Here is a 19,275-nt window from a genome sequence, read left to right as displayed (position 1 = left end):
CCTTCGGTGCAAGGTTATGAGTGTGAGTTCAAAAAGCAAATTTTGAAAGGTAACCTCTGTAAGCAGTGACCATTACAATAGCAGCTTCATTAAGTGTAAATGTCAGAAACAATTTGTGTTACCTCCTTCCCTGAGGAATTTGATGGGTGATTGACAGCAGTGCTTTAAGGTAGATCAGGCAGGAAAACAGAAGAAACACAGATGCAGCACAGTTACAGCCATTCAGGTTATACCTTATTAGTAATAATCCTTAACCAGAAAAGTAAAACAAGTGAATAATACAGTTGTTAATGTTTTCAATTGCCAAGTTTTGAATTACCATGTCTATGGCTCAGTCTGGTACTGAAGAGCCCTGGATGAAATGCCTAATTCTTAATCCCATGTCCTCACACCTGATCTTTGAACAGCTTGTCCCTTTGGCAAGCAGACAGTAAAACTGACCCTAGAAACATACAATGGTTTTGAAAGCAGACGTCAACTTAAGAGCTGAATTCCACCTCCCAAAGTCCAGGCATGGACACTCCACGCTCCTGTAATTCGTATCTCCAAAAGGACCTTGTATCCTATGGACAGCCAAGGCAGGTTATTAAAATAAGTAAGTCTAAAAATCTACCACAAAATTTTCTGTCCCAGCAGAAGCTGGCTGGGCCAATACTGTTAATGAGCCTTTCTCCCTACAAAATCTTCTGAATAGACTTTTACAGAATTGTATTCCTCCCTTGCACTGATCAACATCTGCACATTTACATTTCTCTTGAGCAGGATAGTGCTACAGCAGAAGAAGATTTTGGCTCAGTTTGAACTGCAGCAACAAATTCGTCTGGAGTCTCTAAAACAGAAGCTGCTGGGATTGCACTGCCTAGAAACTGAGCTGGAGAATCAGCTAAGGGTAAATCAGGGTAAAATGGTTCATGGATCTGAAGCATTCAATGGCAAAACATGGGACAGATTGTAGGGGTGTCTTTGCTACCCAAGTTGAAATCAGTGCTAACATTCACCACTGTGCCGGTTTGGGCAAATTCAGAAATATATCCTCCGAGAGAAGGCAGGTTACAACCATCCCTCCCCCACCAGGTTTGGGAAAAAATAAATTTTCCTCAAAGGAAAGTGAAAGAGATAAAAACTATTTATTTGACAAACACACAGGAAAAGGAAAATAATGCTGAATAATAAAATCTCTCGCTGTGGAGAAAAAACCTGGGAAAGTGTTGGAGTCCTCCCTTTGGTCTCCTCGGAGCTGGGGCTTGGCCCAGGGCCAGGCTCTCTGTGCCCAGTGGAAAGTCCTCCTGATGTGCTCTGATATTGAAGCAGTCCAGTAGAAAAGGGAGAAAATCTGAAATTCAGGGAAGGAAAAAAGTTCAACTCTCAGTCTCTCTCTGGAGGAAAAAGAAACTGAACATTTGGCCAAAAACTGACCTGGGGAGCAGCCAGCCGGGTGCTTCCTCACTCCCCTGCTGCAGCTGGGAAAAAAAAAAATTGCTATCTCTGTGTGACCTTGAACAAGCTGCAAACTGCTTTGAAAAAGTTTTGCTCAGTTTTTCCTTCCCCCTCTCAGGCTCAGTTTAGAGGCATAAAAAGGCACAAGAATTAATTTCTGGGCATGGGGCAGCAATATGGGATACACATCATAAAGTCACCCCAAGACAACCACTGTCTTGCAGGAACACTTCCCTGATGCTGGCCATATTGTTTCCTGTGTTTCTGCAGTGATGTGCCTGTTTTGTCATGCCACATGTAGAATAACATAACCCAGAGCTGAGCTGTGTTGTGTTGAGTGATTGCTGCTTTGTCCTTGCATGCAGGAAGCAGAGCAGGACTTTGTGAGTGAGTTGGCTGTGCTGACCCGAATTCCACTGACTGTGAAGAAGAAGCCTTCCAAAAGGAGCAAGCCAGCAGGTTAGTACTATCCTGAATTGTTCAAAAAAACCCGCATAATTCCACATATCGGTGCAGATTTTGCGGTATAACACATTGGAGCTTCAGGAGAGATTTTTCATCAGTGCCATTTCCCTAATTGGGATGTAGAAAAGTAATGGAACCTTTCAAGGTCACCCAGTTCTCCAGCAGCACAGCCACAAACAAGTGTCACCTTTCCTCACTCCAGAGCAGCCTTTAACTAATTGATCACATTGTTGATCAGTAAGGCTTTGCCCTGCTGAAACCGAAACATTTTTCATGTCTTTGTCATGTCCTTTAGAAACTACTGTGCTCACCTCAATTACTAAACCCTTGGGAGAACAGCAGCGTTGAATCACCCATCTTTCATTCTCCTGGTAGAATGGAAGAATTGCCTTCCCGCACACATACTCAAAAGTACAATCTTACTGAATCAGGAAGCTCGATCTATTTTTATGAATTTACTGTAGTTTTAACAAATTATACTAATTCATTCTTCAAGAGATACTTAGGGACAAATTTTTAGAATGGCAGTTGTTTCCTAGTCTGCAAAGGATGCAGTGTCATCCTTTGAACCATGCAATCTTTCTGTCATTATCAGAATGAAAAATATGGCATTGCATTTGAAAGATGCTGAAAGGCAAGATGGGTGCCTGAAAGGGGAAAGCAACTCACTCACCTGCACAATTTTGAAGTCTCTCTCCCCAGTTGTTGTTTCTCAAGTGTGCAGAAATGTTTCCCCTGGTAGGCACCATGACCACACGGACACATGTGGAAGCTTAGTTAGGGCCCTAAAAGCAGTGAATTTCTAACATCATGTTGTTCTGATTCAAATCACTCGAAAATATGAACTGGCTTTTCTTCTGTTTGGTGGTAATAAAAAGCCATTACCAGTTACTTGCTAAGAAAATATATGATAGGGCTTTCAACTGTTGTACCACATGGAATCTTACTTCAGTGTTCAGCTAGTTTGGAAGTTCAGGGTCTGCTGTGTGAGAACTAACCAATGGTAAAAAAAGCAGTATGCTAGTCTAATGTAAAGTGGAGTGATTTCCTTGGAATAATAGATAGGTATGTATGAAGCATTAGAGGGTATTTTTTTGCTTTAGGTTAATCAAAACCAAACAAGCTTTACTCCATGTGATCTTTTTTTTTTTTACTCCACATGCATTTGGCAATTCAGGTGAAAAAACAAATTCCAAAAGACAGACCTTCCAGTCACCCAAATCAGCAGAAAAAGATTCTCATGAAAATATTCAAGAGCCCTATGGAATGACTTCTGCCTTATGCAGGTACATTAGAGACAAAAAATGTGGTATGTGAAAAGCTATTTATAAAAAAATCCTTTTTTTAATACAAAAACTGCAAAATCTACTTCATAAGGAGGTATGTCAATCAAACTCAAAACATAATGTCTGCACTAGCTGAGCTTCTGTAATATTTACTTCTCACATGTACTTAACCTTTTTTCTCCCATAATCTTTTTTAAAGTTAGCAAATTCATCTGTGTTTGCTTGTCTGTGCTGCTCTGTATTTTATAAATAACTTTGATTAAAGGTAGGGAAATGAGAAGTACTGTTTCCAAATTTCCTTTATTTAGTTTTTTTTAAACCTGAGTCAAAGATAGCATAAATCAGCAGAGACAAGGGAATTCAATGGCATTAGGCTGAAATGTAGCAAAATATGGTCTGTGGTATTTAGGCTTTCAATTTCCACCTTTATTTCAGGAACAAAGGCAAGCGCCAGTCTTTGGCTGATGAGGGTAGCAGCTCTCACAATGATTTTCGTGATAGATGTTTCAGTTGGCTTATGCTGGGTGCTAACTAGAGGAGAAGAAATGGCTACAAACCTGAAAGATGCCAGCTGATTACTACGGGCAGATCAAACCAGCCAGCTGGTCGCTGGGGCTTGATATATTGAGCAGAGAAAATCCTGCTGACAGGCAAAGCAAACAGTTGGTTCTCAGGAGCCGTAGGCCTTTGGGGAAAAGTATTTATCCCCTGAGTGACCTCAGCCTGGGACTGACTTGAGGAGATGGCTCCTTTCCCTGATGGCATCAGCCCTTTTCACACACTCCTTTCCCACAGCCAACAAGGGATACATGTGTAGGGAACAGGGACCCAACAAAGGAACGTTTATCTTTTTGCAACTTCATTTTGGCAGCCTCAACAGAGGCAGTTGAAAACAGTGAATGCAGAAGTTATACAGCATGTGCCTTTCTTGTACCAAAATTAATTTAGTTTAAGAGGGAAGTACAGCATCTTAAAAACTGTCTGCAATTTTCTTTTTCTTATTTATTCTTTCAGAGAGATGTCACAGAGTTCACATGAAGGGGAGACTGAACCAAGGAAAAGCTCAAAGATGTTAAAAAAGAAAGGCAGTAGGTAGTAAAAGCCTTTGTATGAGCTGTCTGAACACAGTGTACCAAAGCATTCTTCTGGGGAATCTCAGCAGCTATAGGTACTTACTGAGCTGCTTTGCTGAGGAACAGCAAAGAAAATCAATAATAACCCATAAATCTTTTTTAGCTGCAGACCAAGAATCAGTCTCAACTTCCTTTAGCTGTTAATAAAACATTCCCTCTTGGTTTTGGTTAAGGGGGAACAAGGAAGTCTTTACTACAAGCTCTTTTAGATTGCTTGGGTAATATGCAGGGAGGACAGTTTTAGATTTGGAATAAACCTGAGGGAAGTGAGCTTTTAGAAGAGCAGATGCACACTTGGCCCAGGTCGGTGTGTCTCAGTAAGGTTTCATCACAATACTGATGTACTGTTGACTTTTGAGCCTGAGCTGTGGTACATTGTGTCTTTGATATTTTGTGATTGCTACTTTGCCCTAACAAAAAGAGACAAAAATGTAAAGAATATGTAAACAGGCTTCAGATGGTATTAGTACATCAGAAGATGATATTTGGTCTCTCTTTTGTTATACTTTTGTGCTTCCAGTCCTATGTATGCTTTTTAAAATTTGTACAAAGATTTTTGTATATGTATTTCTCTGCCTTTGTCTCAGAATTCAAATTATTACTTACAGAGAAAAGTGAGACAAAACTGGTTTTTACTCTTTCGCTTTTTATACTTCAGTTTCTAGTCTTCTTCCTTAAGTGCACCCTTTTGTTTCCAATATACTTTGTTATGCTCATTATGTTTCCTATGGGAATTCTTGTTATGCAAAGCAGTTAATTCTTATTGGCTGTACAGAGCACCTGTATTGGGTGATAAATTGCCCCACTTAAGCAATCCTACAGCTTTCATGAAGTGGCTTTTTGAAAATAAACATATATTTTGCTAATGAAAAGGTTGTCTTTTGGTGCAGGATGGAGAGTACTACATCAGTTATGCAGTTTGCCTCAGACAAAACTGCTGCTGTACAAACGAGTTCACCAGGCCTGTTACACACCAATGTTAAATGGTTTATTTTCATCTCAGTTGTAAACAAGAATTTCTAAATTGTACACTTTCAAGCTTTTGATTCTGGTATTTCAGCACTTTGGCTCTATGGTCTCTCTGCCTTCCCAGTCTGGACATTTTGGTTCGCTGCTTGTTCTTTTTTTTTTTTTTTTTTTTTTTTTTTTTTGTAACAGAAGCGCCGTATTCCAGTTGAATGGAACGCGTTTCACTCTGCAGAGCTCTCTGTACTCATGGCTCAGGGAGCTGTTGCCATCAGAGCCAACGATGCTCTGAACCCCTCAGCGCAGCAGTGGCTCCTGTCACACCCAGGGTGCAGCAGAATCACCCGAGCGGGCCTCTGACCACCCGAGTGGGTTTCTGGTTACCCGCGTGGGGTCTCCGCGCTGCTCTGCTTTGGCTAAAGGGCCTAAAGAGCTTTCTCCCTCCGTTAGGAAAGAACCAAGTTCGGGTTGTCCCAAAAGCAGGGCAGCAGTGCCCTCTCCCGGGCAGCCCGCGGTGTTGCCATCCCCTCGCTGGTGGAGGTGGCGGGCAGGGAGCTCCGGGAGGGAGCCAGGGAGGGTCCCTGTGCTCGGTGCGATCCCCCGAGTCCCCCCAGGTCCGGGTGCGAGCACCTCCCAGCCTTCCATGTGCCTGACTTTCCTGGCATGGAGGTTCTACCCACCTGTCTTTTCTCCCACAATCACAGTAGCAATCTCCTGTCAAAACACCCGCTACTCTTGTCTCCATTAGTGATTTCAGTCCCCTTGAGTTTCTCCATGGATGCACCAAGTTCCTGTTAAATGTCATGTGCAGATGTGCATCGTGTGACACTTGCCATCACTGCCTGTCAGTGAGGCAGATACTGAACAAGACAGTTTAACTGGACCAAGAAACAAGTGCAGAAAATGCAAAACAAAGCTCAGAGCAGTTGCTTTGCAGTTAACGCTGTTGAACTTTTATGTTATGTTTTAGAATCACAGACTCAGAACAGGGGGAAAATGGGATACCTAGGCACCAGTCGCAGCTCAAAATACTCAGTTTATAGTGTAAAACTACAGAGCACCCTCTCTTTATTCTGGAAAGGATAACATGGAACTTTGATCATGCTCTACATCAAAAATCCTGCGGAAATTTAGGGAAAAATGTCATGCCTTTTTCCTTCTATTTTTAAGCATTGAGGGTAACATTGTTCTATTTCCCATACATCCCCTCCCAACAGCCCTCACTGCCATCACTGAAACTTATCTGGAAAGTTTGTGCGAAGTTCATCACAACCATGATGAAAAACTATCCTAAAGTCAGTTTGTTTAGATGAATGAGATTTATTTTTTTACCAAGAGTAGATGAACAAGGACTGGTAGCTTAGTAGTAAGTGCAGAGGGAAGGAAATAAGGAACAGAGCATGGTACATTCAGACATCCCTGAATTTTTAAGGGAGGTGAAAATTCAGCTGCAAGCACTGAATTTGTGGGCACTTCCTGACGCAAAACATCAAAAATGCAGAATCCAATGTTCTGTTGAGCCTGGAATGAAAATACACATCTTTTTTGTACCTAGAGCTCCTTGACAACTACACAGGATTAAAATACAACTTGAATTAAATCACTGTTATTCCAGACTGATGTTCTAATTATGCAGTTGTCTCTATCATGCAGATTTGTGATATTTCTAATTTTTTTTTTTAATGTAACACCTACATTAGTAGGTTAGTTTTATTAATGCCACTGTATATTTAGATGCACTGATAGATTAATATCTGTGTAGATATTTTGTACCCTAAAGAGTTTTCCTTGGACAAATGTTTATGTCAAGAAGATGAAATCATGGCAAACTACAGTGAATTCTGCTTGCCACTCCCTTGGGTCTGTAAGGCTGTTGCTGTGTGAGGTCTTTGAGAACCATGCCAGGTCTAAATGGCAAGAAAAGCTGATGCCAAGAGAACTAGATCAACTTTGCCATTGTGCATTAAGCTGTGCAATTCCTTGCTCCAGGAAGCCATTAGTGGCAGGATTTTACTTGGGTTTAAAAGCACCTTGGCAAATGCATGGCAGAAAAATTCACTGAGAGCTAGAGAGATGCTGCTGCTTCTCAAGAAATTACAAAGCACTGGGAATCATGTAAACACTCTGAGGAGGATTAGCATTGTATGCTTGCTTGCTCTTCTGACCTCCTTCAAGCTTGTGGTGTTGGCTACTGGAACCCAGAGCAGATGGTCATCTGATCTGGTCTAGTCCGAGATTTTAGTTCTTGAGGACAAAGACCAATATATTGCCAAGAGAAACACTTAAAGGCTGGGATAGCTGTCAGTTTTAGTACAGTCTTAGCACCATAATTAGCAGGCTTTGCTACAAACACTAGAATTTAAACATGTAACTGCATTGCTTTGGTAGCAGACAAAATGTAACACAAGACAAACTGGCCCAAAATACACTCAGAAAACAATCCATGGATCCAGCTTTCACTTCCACATCACTTGATTGACAAAAGTATTTCCCAGGCTGGTCATAGGGAATACTTTTAAGCAGACTGCAAATAGCAGTAGGGAAGAGCCAGTTTTACATCATTAGAGCTACATCAGGTGTTGAAAGGTCGTAGCTGGCTCCAGATATTTAGAAGTTTGGCTATTCAGAAAGCCTGAAAGCTCTGCACTGCTTCCAGCTGTAGCTGACATAACAGCAGCTCCCCACCAAGTTCACAACATCTCCCAGCTTGGTGTTCCTGCAAGGGAGCAAACGCAATGCAGTTTCCTATTCTGCAGCATGCACTCAGGATCACTGGCTAACCCACATTTTCTTTACTGGTAGCATTTTATTTTTTTAAGGACAGGTTAGTGATGTAGGGGCAGGGACATTGTTATGAAATAGCGTCCAGGTGGTAAGAGAAGCAGCCCTTACTTGCTTTGTTTAGCCCTCCATGAGCGATGGCACGTGCCATCTCTCTGATGGAAGCACAGGAACCACCCGAGTGAGGCATCCTTCACCTCGCCTGGGGAGGCACAGCCCAGGATCCAGGGGCTTCCTGCAGGCTGCCCCTCAGCAGTGCCGTGGTAGCAGCAGCCAGGCTGCAGGGGCTTAGGCTATTTCTTCTTGGAGACATCATTGGAGAGTCACATTGACCTGACAGGCACAGTCTTGTTCACACAGGATCACTGAACCATGAAATGCCTCTCAAAACACCCACACATATTTATTCACAGACACTTCACTGTGAAAAAATAAATGCATGTTAACAGTGGATCTTTGACCAGCTTGTAGGCAAAAGGTTCTCTGGTTTATGATGCTGTTAAGTGTGTAGGAAAAATGGAATCTCAACATGAGTTATGCAACTATCATTTCTGCTACCTCAAGTGTGATAAGCCTCATACATTGAGTGGAAGTTTTGTTTGGAGGTGAGCAACCATTGCTACTTGCACAAAGGCATGCAAGAAAAGCACTAAGGAAATTGTAACCAGCAGTTCTGTATTTTCACACTATCAAATTTGCCACATAGCTTCACAAACCAGCTGTATTTCTACTGTCAGGGTTACATCACCACAACTGTTGCTGGCTGTCAACACTTACAGCAAATGGGTTGGAATAGGACAAGGCAGATGGAGACTTGGCATTTCAGGATTGCCTTACCTGCTAGGCTGTAGGTTATTCCAGGGCACATTGTCCTCAGGCTTCTCTGCTAGTGTTATTTTACTTCCTATAAAAAACCTGAACTACCAAGTGAGCAATTTATTTTAATTTCTATCATATAAAATATCTGAACCACCAAATGAGCAAGGAAGCCTGAGGATGAGGGCACTCTCCAGGCAATAGGAAACATGAATTTGAATTCTTAGCAGAAGGGATTATTCATTAAAAGCTTTCTTTTCCTCTTTTTCTGGGAGCAACCAATTCAGTTCACTGCAGACTGCATTGCGATGTTTCTGCACTGGTTCAGCTCAAAGCCAAAGGAAAAACTGTCTCTTCGAACCAGCTCTGCTGCCAAGTTTCAGACCAAGCTCACCTAAATGGATTTTTCCAGGGTAGCAGTTCCTTTCCCAGGCAAGCTGAAGGTGACAACATACTGCCTTCAGAATGACAGGCTTCAGGTGGTCTGCTTCCCAAAATGTGACGCCCCACACGCACCCGGCGTGCACCACATGGGCTGTGCCAACACAACTTACTCCTGCATGGGTGAGATGGAAGGGTGCTTGACACAGAGCGAGTCGGGGGGGTGGAAAGAGCGTCGCGTCCGTCCGATCGCGTCCCTGTCGGAGCAGCTCCGGGGGTGCTGCGGGAACGCGCTCGGACACACCCTGGCACCCCGCAGCTGGTGGGTACTCGCAGCCACCCACACACACAGAGCCGGACAGCTCCTGCAGCGTCGCCGGGAACAGAGAGGCGGGAGGGGCCTTTTGTATGGAGTTCCGAGGGGTTTATTGCGGTCCCCGCTCGAAAGGATCCAGGGACAAAGAACGCAGAACACTGAGGGGTCCGGGGTTTTATCCGGAGCAGCACCGGGGGCGGGCAGAACATCAGGGAGCAATCTTCTGGAGACAAGGGGTGGAGAGGACGTGGGGTGACAGGGCAGTGACCACTGGGGAAGGCGAGGGGTGGAATAAGGGAACCGGGAACCAGTGGGGTATCAAGGAAAGGAGAACTATCTAGAACATGGACTTGAAGGGTTAAAAGGGGGTGGTCTTAGACCTCTGAGGCTGCCCACCAACGGAGCTCCACTGCTTTGGGGCTCTGTGGCTCCTTGGTCATTCCTGCGGTGGACTCAACCACTGCAACAGGTGCTCAGTGGTCAAGCAGTGCAGCTGGTAAAACCACTCCAGTGGCACCCCTCTGCTGCAAGGCCTTTCCTGCTGCAGCTTTGTAGTGTGGATAAAGGCAAGAAGCACAAGGGGAGGTGTTTGCTGGCCTGCTTAATCTCATAGCATCCCACACCTCCTCCCACAGCATCTGCAACACCATCAGACAAGCAAAAAATGTCAGGAAATAAGGTTTCTTTACATAGTTTGTGAGAGGGTCAGAAGACAAGGAGAAATACTTCCTTCAGTCTCAGAGAATTCAAGTCCACTTCCCTCACCTTACCTGCAGCATGTTCTGTTCCTGCCATGCCTGGACACTGTCTCAGATCAGTCAGCAGAGAAAACCAGAATGAAGTCAAATACAGCTCAGTTCAAACTGGAGTAGTGGGTACTGGTTCTGTACTAAAGATGAAGATGATGGCAACGAATTACCACTTCAGGCAAATAAGACGTAGACCTAAAGGTCTTTGGGAGGAAGTTAATTTGTGTCTCATTTGGGCAAAACTAAGGCAGCTGCGATGTCACAGAATCACAGATTTGTTAAGGTTGGAAAAGACCTCTAAGACTGAATCCAACCATTAGTAAGTACATGTTAGTCAATAGTAAGTACAATTTTTAGTAAATACATTTATTTACTCTGTTTAATAAGACATACTGTATCATGCTATAGTATGCATATGCATACCTATACACTTAACACTTGTGATCTGAGGAGGTTCCTTCTATTGCATGATGTCAGCCTGAGAGATAATTTCTCTTGAGTTCCTCCATTCCAAATTTTGAATCATTGAGTCACAGCACTGGAAAGCAGAGGAAGACGCTTACCCATCAATTAATTTCCTTTATTTCACAAGCTTTGAATTCAGAAATTGAACCACGACTAGTAGATCTTGATACGGTAGAGTAAGTAAAAATGCATGTGATTACAAAGGAAAAAATTTGTACAAAAAACTTTAAAAATCTGACAGCAACTTGGATTATCTGTAAGTACCAAAAATCTCATGCAGAAGGAGAGCACTACTGCCCAGGTGGAGAAATCCCTGCAGGGGTGGCAATGGCATTGGTATGTAAAAATTATGGCTCTGTCTAAAATGGAAACAAGAAGGACACAGACTTGGAATGTACCGAGTGGGAACAGACAGGTGCTACGGAGACCATTTGTCATTACGTGTCCTGATGAGTTTCTGTGTCTCGAGAGAAGTGCTTCTTGGGTTTATAATAAATTAAAGATTAAACAGAAGCTGCCTATACTACTCTACTGCTTACTTTCCAGATGGCCATTTTCTTCCTTCATTAGTGCTTTTGGTGGTGTTTCTCAAATACAGACATTAATCTTGGCATTGTGTCTAGTCAATTGTTGGCAATGTGTTCTAAAGGGACTCACTCACAGAATGCAACTTGCATAAATAACTCAGTAACATGCATTAACTACTCTAATACAGCGAAAGGGTGCAAAGGAACCATCATTCAGTTACGAGACAAAGCTAAAACCTGTAGTCACTAAAGGGGCAATGGAAGCACCATGCTTTAAGGTGACTATGGCATGAAAGCACAATTGTGAGGCAAGTAGTTCCAAGCAAACACACCACACTATTATCACCTCTTCCTATACAAAAAAAAAAAAAAAAAAACCAAAAAAAAAAAAAAAGACAATTCAGTTTTTATTTCCATTAGTACCAAATAAAACTGTGGGCTCAATAACACAGATATTGAAGGGAATGGACATTATTCCCATGATCCTTCATCCTTGTGTTTCTGTCCATCATCATTTTTCAGCCAAGACTGGTAATATTGGAGCGCCCGCCAGGAGGTGCCACGATGCGGTGGCCAGTACGACGTGGGTTGTTGTCATCAATCTGAGCTCCTGCAACAACAGCAAATGAGAAAACAAAGCTGTGAAAAGGAATAAACCATCAGTACTGAGGTTTTACCTGGCTATGCTTCCTTCACACCACCATCAGCTGGTTTCTCTTGAGCCTGACTGAAGTGCTGAACAGACCTTCAAGGCACATTTCTGTGCCTAGCTCCAGCTGTCTTCAATGAGAAATGTGGGATTAAATGTTTAGGATCAGACTGATGCTCACCCTACATGGAGAATTGTTTTCCACTGGCTTGAAGAAGAGCCAATGACAACCTACAGACTGGGTTCCCTTTGTGAGATCAGACCTGACAGAAAGTATTACCAACTACAAAAAATACCCCAAAACACATATGTGTGGAGTGGATTTTTCAAACCCACCTCACTGACTTAGAATATGTGTCCCTACTAAGTCCATGGGACAACAGTTCAGTAAATCTGATGTTAGCAATCATAAATCCATGAGAAAATGAGCACTGAGCTGATGTAAACACACCCATTTCAAACTGCATTTTAAATGCTGAAAGGTTAAGCTTAAGGGGACAGAAAGCTTTCCGACAGGCTAAATATTGTCTGATCACACTCAATTTCCTAAAGGCAATGTAAGACTACCATAAATGTGTAGGGTCATTTAAAATGTTACCTTAGACTCTGGTTCTGCTTAATTTTGTGTTTGCATCATTCAGATAAAATTTGTAGCACTAGATGCCTTGGTAGTACCCAGATCCAGCAGGGCACTGTGAAATTACAGCTTCAGATGCTTATGAAAAACCCCAATTACTGTTTTTTTACTAAGATGTGACATTTCTAAGCACTTTTTTGCTTTGTATAGCTTCATATATATTTGTATATGCTCACCGCGGCCATTTTTGTATGGGCAAAAATATACTTCGCCTCATTAGAAGGGTTTTTAAAATATTTGCTCTCCTTGACTTTCTTACACAAGTTTCATTTAGTTTCTAAAGAGAGGATCTGTAAGGGAGGAAAACTCCACCATCAGCTCCCACAAGGGAGAAAATCCAATGACTTTCATAACATCATATGGATGCATTATTCACCACTGCGGCTGTAGACTTTTGAAGAATAAGGATTTGACACACTTGTAATTGCCTTCAGATGACAAGAATTATTTCCAGCAACCCCAAAGGATGATTTTCCAGTCTGTTTCCTATGTACCATGGAAAATGTTTTGGGCACCAAGAGCAGAGGATAAGAAATACTCCAATCTGCTTATGAACAACTTCTGCACGTGGTTCATGACCATGGACAAGGACAGTTGAAGTTTCCATGTCTAGCAGTTGCTGGTGATACAGCCTGTGAGATGTCTGAGACTCATGGGTTGCAAGAGACCCAAGTTCCATCAGCTGTGCACACCACCAAGGGTGGTGGTGGTCACATCAACCAGAGACCTCAGCCAATTGGAATGGGCCAGGTAAATAATACTGAAAGATTGACACAGAGAAAAATTTCAGATTGCAAACATTTTGAATATTTGGCACTATGTAAAATATCCCTAGGGAATGAATGCATAAAAACATGTATTACTTATACGTAAGTAAGTATATGCATGTATATGACTATATACAATCCTTTTATATTTGACTAAAGAAGTAATTATAATTTAAATTCATCACCAGTAATCCATACTCATGGCTTTTCATTAGTCAGGCTGACTTACCTGATAAGCTGAAATTGGATTGATGGAGGTTTCTGATTGGTGGGGGCTGGTTTTTGGCAGGGGAGGATTTAGTTGAGGGTGCAGGAGTTGCGTATTTTGGCGTAGCTGGGATTTCATACACAGGCCCATCATACATTCCTCTGGAGACTCCTTGCAGTCCTCCCACCTAAAACAAGAGGAGAGTAAAAATCCAGACACTGAATGCTCAGATAATGCTGCCTAATGATAATGTAGGCAGAGAGCAGTGAGCACAGAGCTATAGTCTGCACTGGCTGAATTAGCAACACATCTATACTTCAAGTAAAAAAGCAAAGTGCAGTTTGTTTTATATATAAAGGAAATTATAAAGCTTGCTCCCTCCATTTTTACATATATAAAAATTACAAGAGATTTCCTTATCAGGCTTCCTTCACAATCAGAGGGGAGATGTGGGATTCAAAAGAACAGGTCTGACCTGTTTATTTTACATCAGATCAGTCACAATCAGCTCTTCTCTCTCCATTCAGCTGCCGAGTCACACTTGGGTTGTAGCACAACTGCTACCCACTATACCAACTGCAGCAGTTTCTCTCCTACCTGTATTTCCTCTGCTCCTCCCCTTCGTAGATCTCATTCTCTTTATTAGAACTCATTGAAAAGGAGTGGCAATTTTTAAATTACATTTCAAAAGTTTCTACTTCTTGTCATCAACTAGGAAATCAGTTATACCCTGGACTGTGACAGGGGACCCAAATTACAGTATTTGTCAATAAAGCATCTGTCATGTGGGCTCTGATTTCAGTTTCAGGTATCTAGATTTTTTTCCCTGTATGGTTCTTACAAGGAATATTAGAAAAGGCAATAAAAAAAACTCTACTGGGCTTAAAATCATAGGAATCTAGGAAATAATATTTTAATTAGAACAGTTCCAGTTTTCAGAAAGAACCTGAAGCCACTGAATTGCAAAATGCAAAGCCCATCAAAAAGATCAGAAATCTGTGTCTTACAAGATTATGGTTTCAGAGGAATTTCCCCAACAGGCTAAACGTGCAATTAAAATACTGTGTAGAAAGACACTATGCACAGGGGTTTGATCCAGCTCTCAAAGCAATCAATGCATTTCCCTTGCTTTTGATGACAGAGACATCAGGCTCAGAAGAGCCCTGTCTTGCAGGCTGAGCCAAAACTAATGCCCAGAAGAGAGCAGCTGCCAATCACAGCAATGAATCCATCTTCCAGGGACCCACAAAAGGCACGAATTCATACTGCTGTTCCTGCTCCAGGGATAAGTTTATACTGCCAACCTGTGCCAGTTCAGTTTTGTAGTCCCTTGCTTGACGAGTTTTTTCTATATTCCTCTGTTGTGCACTGACACGTTCATATGGCAGCTGATACAACCATCAATGGGTTTTTCTAAACAATTCCAGTGGATAAAATTTCATAGTGGGAAAACAAATGTGGGCATGGATCTGCTGTCCCTCTCGGCAGGCAGCAGAGGGAGCTGCAGGAGCAAAAAGATCAGTCCCTTTGTCTGTTTGCAGACCTTGCCCAAGTATCAAAGATCTCCCAAAATCCAGGCCCACTTACAAGACACAGGTTACTTAGCCCAGGTAATTTTGTTCAAACTCCTCCTACAAGACACTCCTCTGTGACACTTGTTTCTAAAGTGCTGCTTTCACTATTTTGATGACTTTGTCACTAATTTACGTGGCACTCCCAGGCACTGAAGCCCTTAACAGCAAGTGTGAAGAGAGGGCCTGTATCATCTACACGGATAATGTAAAAAAAATGCAACACTAATTGGTATTTTGCAAAAGTTTTGCAGGTGCATTTGCTTTTTACTGTGCCTTTTCTTCTAAGAAGTGCAGGCCCTTCTTCTGCAGCTTGACAGAATTGGTATAATAAATGATGAAAAGTAAAAACTATCGACCTGCTCATAGGCTTAATTTCAGCTGCCAGTCTCACAGCCTATGCTATTTGCTTGGCTGAAGAAAAGATAAGGTTCAGTCAATTTTTCTCATTACCTGTGCTTGCACAGTGACTTTGTTGCTCAGTGACAAGAAGCAATTTCCAAATAACTCCAGACTGGTACACAGCCAATTGGTTTTCAACAGATAAGCACTGATATAATTCAAAACCAGAGGTGATCCAGTCTTAATCTTCATCATTTCCCAAACTTTTTATTAGACAAAAGAGAAAAGTTTTCTGAGCCATTAATACTGCTAATACACAGCTCAGCAAATGCACTAACAACAGTTCAGAAATGCCCAATATAATGAAAATCTCTGGCTGACATGCTTTTTTCTCTGCAGTGTAGCAGTTCAGTAGGCAACTTAAAATTCTGTTTTTATTCTGCCTAACCCTCCCTCACAAGAAGCTTGCTCTTTTCCTGAATTTTAACTAAAAGTAAATTCTATCACTATTCCACCTCTCTTCAAAAGCCTTGACAAATAAGGCATTGCTGGACATGAGGCAATTATGCCAACTGGCAATTGTATCTTCTACCTGCTGATGCTCACGGTGTTAATACTAATTTAGACAAGTTCACAACTGCAACGAGTTCAGTCGTCATTTTTTGAACAAGTCACATACAGTCCATCTGATATGGACTCATAATAGCACAATAACATTAAAAACATGTGCTGCTGTGCTTCCAAAAGTGTTTGGCTACAAAGAAGATTAAATAGGATCTGACATTACCTTATTCCTGATTTTGATGCGCTGGTAAAGATATTCAGGGAAAGGTTTGCGAGGGATGAAGCGGCCCATTCCCTTATTTACGTGCAGATTTCCATCTTCAAACACAATCTTCCCTTGGCTTATGACCACGAGTGGGGCACCATGGCACTCCATTCCTTCAAAAATGTTGTACTCAATAGCCTGAGGATCAACCAACATATTCACTGCAAGACCTCTTTCAATTAGTAACTTACAATAGGTACACTGGCAGCCATAGTTTTAGACAACTGCCATTAAGATGTGAATAAAATTGTTTTGTATGAAGGAAAAGCAATGCATTTTGATATGAAATTATTTTAAAGGATCTTTCTGATCACATTTTCCTGGATGAGACATTTCATTTCCGTTTTTTATCTTCCATCAAGGATATCACTTGGTTTTGAAAATTTGCTGTATCTACCCAGAGCATTTAGAAGTATGACAGCCCTAATATGAAGGAAAATTGTGACTCAGCTGCTGGATACCCAGAGGATGTGGTCCCACTGTGCATCTGCTGTGACTGCGTAAATGAATTTCAAAGAGGCCAGCACACGTGTTTCTGTCTGAAAAGGCCCAGAAAAGCCCAGGAAAGCCTGAATCTAAATGGGAATGACAGGGCAGGTGGTTATTACTTTCTTGAAAACACAGAAAGGTCCCAAGACAAAGAAATAGAAACTGAATTGCCTAAATTTACTTTTTGAAGGTTTCTAAATGTTTTTTTCCTTTTTAATATAAAAATGCTATACTGGATTTTCAAAACAACTTTTGGAAGAATTCCCCAATACGAAGGAACAAAGCACTGCACAGTAAGGTAAAAACTTTGAGACAGACAAGATAAAACCTGTCAGAGTCAAAATGAAAGCAACTGTCAGTCACTGGTACTCTGCACTGAGGGCAGAGAAATATGTGGCAAAGCTCTGGAATTAAAGAGAAAATCCCATCCATTAAGCTGATTAGAGCTGTATTATCAAATAATTTAATCATAGTTTAGAATATTGTTAATTTAATCATGCAATTTATAACATCAGGTGCTTTTTCGGTAAGCAAAAAAATGAGCTGGTTTTAAAGTTATCCTCACAGCTTTATTAACCTCAGCTGCAGAGCTGCTGATTCACACCTGTTTATAGATCTGCCACAAGCATGCAAAAATTAAATCATGCAAGGGTATATGCAGAGAGAAAAGAAATCCTTCCTGATCCCAATGCTTCCAACACAGGACTTCAATACTCTCATGTCCTGAAACATTTACCTATTTCAGAACAGGAGTAGGCAGATACCCCACTCTTCTGTATCCTGTGCTATTGGTGTTCACAAGATTTAGGTCAACAGCTGAAAAGCAACAGTGACATTCCTTTTTTCTTGCTGGTTATCATTTTCTCCTTACCGATTTATGGCTTTTGGCTGTTATAGTCTTCACCTTATCAGGGTCCCAAATAACAACATCAGCATCCGATCCTACAGCAATCCGGCCTTTTCTTGGGTACAGATTAAAGATTTTGGCAGCATTGGTGCTGGTGACAGCTACAAACTGGCTCTCATCCATCTTGCCTGTGGCCTAAAAAACGTGATTTGAGCAAAACATGCTTATGAAATGAGGATTTACTATTCAGAGTACTGAAAGGTCAGGGAGATATTGGAAGGCATGGACTTTACAGAAATGGTGATGTTGCATGAAACAGAGATTGTATCACACAGGACTTTATATACAGCTCTTTACTTGGAAGTTTCAAATAAATGAGTGTGTTTCTCCAGGCACTGCAAAGGACAGCCAAGGAAACCTTAGTGCACATGATACCACCAAGGTGCTCAGCTATCTGAGGTCCCTTTCTCTACACACTGAGGCCTAAGTGTGTTTTGTTACTAGTCCTAGTAATTTCCATTTAAATATTTAAACAATTTTAAAATGGAGAAAGTTATAGGAGTGTTATGAGATGAAACAAAAGATCAAGATTCCAACACTTTTGTGAACAGTTCTTGCAAATTAAGTCCATTCTATTATTATTATTGTCAGACCTATACATCTAAGTAATATAACCAATGATAAAGTCCTTGCCTGGAGAAATGTCATCACCAAGAGAACTTGGTATACAGTCAGTGATGGTAATTGCAACTGTAAGAACAGCTTTTTAATTTCTCAGTATTTTGGGGTCTTCCCTGCCAATGAGCAAGAACAATGTTCTAAAGAACAACAGTGCCAAGCCTTTTAATATTAAATACACACTTATTTCCTGTCCGGTAAAATACAAAGTTTTCAAAGCACAAGCTACTCAGTGGTGCAGGACTGAAAGTTACCACCTGTAAATCTGATGTTGCAGCCCTTCCTGCAGTTCCTTCCACCGAGGGAGTAACAAAAGAAAAATATCAGCAGCTGGCTGTGCTTTGCTTGGTTTCCTGCTTTGCTCCTACATGGCAGGTATCTGAAGCTGCTTCTGTGCTTGGCATCTCAATAGCTGTCCCTGAATAAAGTGTTATGAAATACAGTCTGGGAGAAGTGCTCATCAGAGCACTGTAAATACTGCCACTTCCCAGTCTGCAATGTGCATAGGAGCACAATGCAGTGAGTGTGTGTGAGTGTGCAGGGTTTGCATGTGGAGACAGACAATAGAGGGAGAATATCATTATCCATTAGAATCCATGGAACCATCAAAAAATTCCTGACTTATACCAGCACTCCACTGAAAAGTATGCCAGTATGAATTACGTGCAACGCTCTCCTTCAAAGCATTTCATCATTTAGCCTCAGGCTCGGCTGCCATCCATTTGTAATTTTTCAAAAACGATGAGACACTTCCCAAATTCAAACAATCCATTCATCACGTTTATATGAGGTCCACTTCAAAACCATTAAATTGCTCCAGATACCACATCTCTCAGAAGCATCCGCTCTGACACAAATGGGAAAATAGAGCAGTGGAGTCTGGGAAGCCTCAGGTCTAATAAAACACAATACTGTTGCAGTGTCAGAAGTGAAACA

General features: G+C 41.7%; 2 protein-coding genes across 6 annotated transcripts in view; one reads left to right on the top strand and one right to left on the bottom strand.

Moving 5' to 3' along the window:
• The window catches only part of EVC (EvC ciliary complex subunit 1), a 50,535-nt gene extending 45,378 nt beyond the window's left edge, over positions 1-5,157 (top strand). For 3 of the 4 annotated variants that reach the window (XM_032109960.1, XM_032109958.1, XM_032109957.1), the window contains 4 exons: positions 763-889; positions 1,803-1,896; positions 3,080-3,188; positions 4,203-5,157. In XM_032109960.1, coding sequence (XP_031965851.1) covers positions 763-889; positions 1,803-1,896; positions 3,080-3,188; positions 4,203-4,284 — 412 coding nt within the window. In that variant the 3' untranslated portion in view covers positions 4,285-5,157. The remainder of the gene's footprint in view (positions 1-762; positions 890-1,802; positions 1,897-3,079; positions 3,189-4,202) is intronic. The other variant, XM_032109959.1, reaches the window with a different exon arrangement.
• Positions 5,158-10,889: 5,732 nt separating this feature from the next.
• The window catches only part of CRMP1 (collapsin response mediator protein 1), a 50,557-nt gene continuing 42,171 nt past the window's right edge, over positions 10,890-19,275 (bottom strand). For both annotated transcript variants that reach the window (XM_032109961.1, XM_032109962.1), the window contains exons 11-14: positions 17,686-17,856; positions 16,284-16,463; positions 13,605-13,770; positions 10,890-11,932 (exon numbers count right to left, since the gene is read on the bottom strand). In XM_032109961.1, the coding sequence (XP_031965852.1) occupies positions 11,841-11,932; positions 13,605-13,770; positions 16,284-16,463; positions 17,686-17,856 (609 nt within the window). In that variant the 3' untranslated portion in view covers positions 10,890-11,840. The remainder of the gene's footprint in view (positions 11,933-13,604; positions 13,771-16,283; positions 16,464-17,685; positions 17,857-19,275) is intronic.

Source organism: Corvus moneduloides, chromosome 5, assembly GCF_009650955.1.
Source record: "Corvus moneduloides isolate bCorMon1 chromosome 5, bCorMon1.pri, whole genome shotgun sequence".
In the NCBI taxonomy this organism is placed as follows: Eukaryota; Metazoa; Chordata; class Aves; order Passeriformes; family Corvidae; genus Corvus; species Corvus moneduloides.
This window is presented reverse-complemented; position numbering and strand designations above follow the sequence as displayed.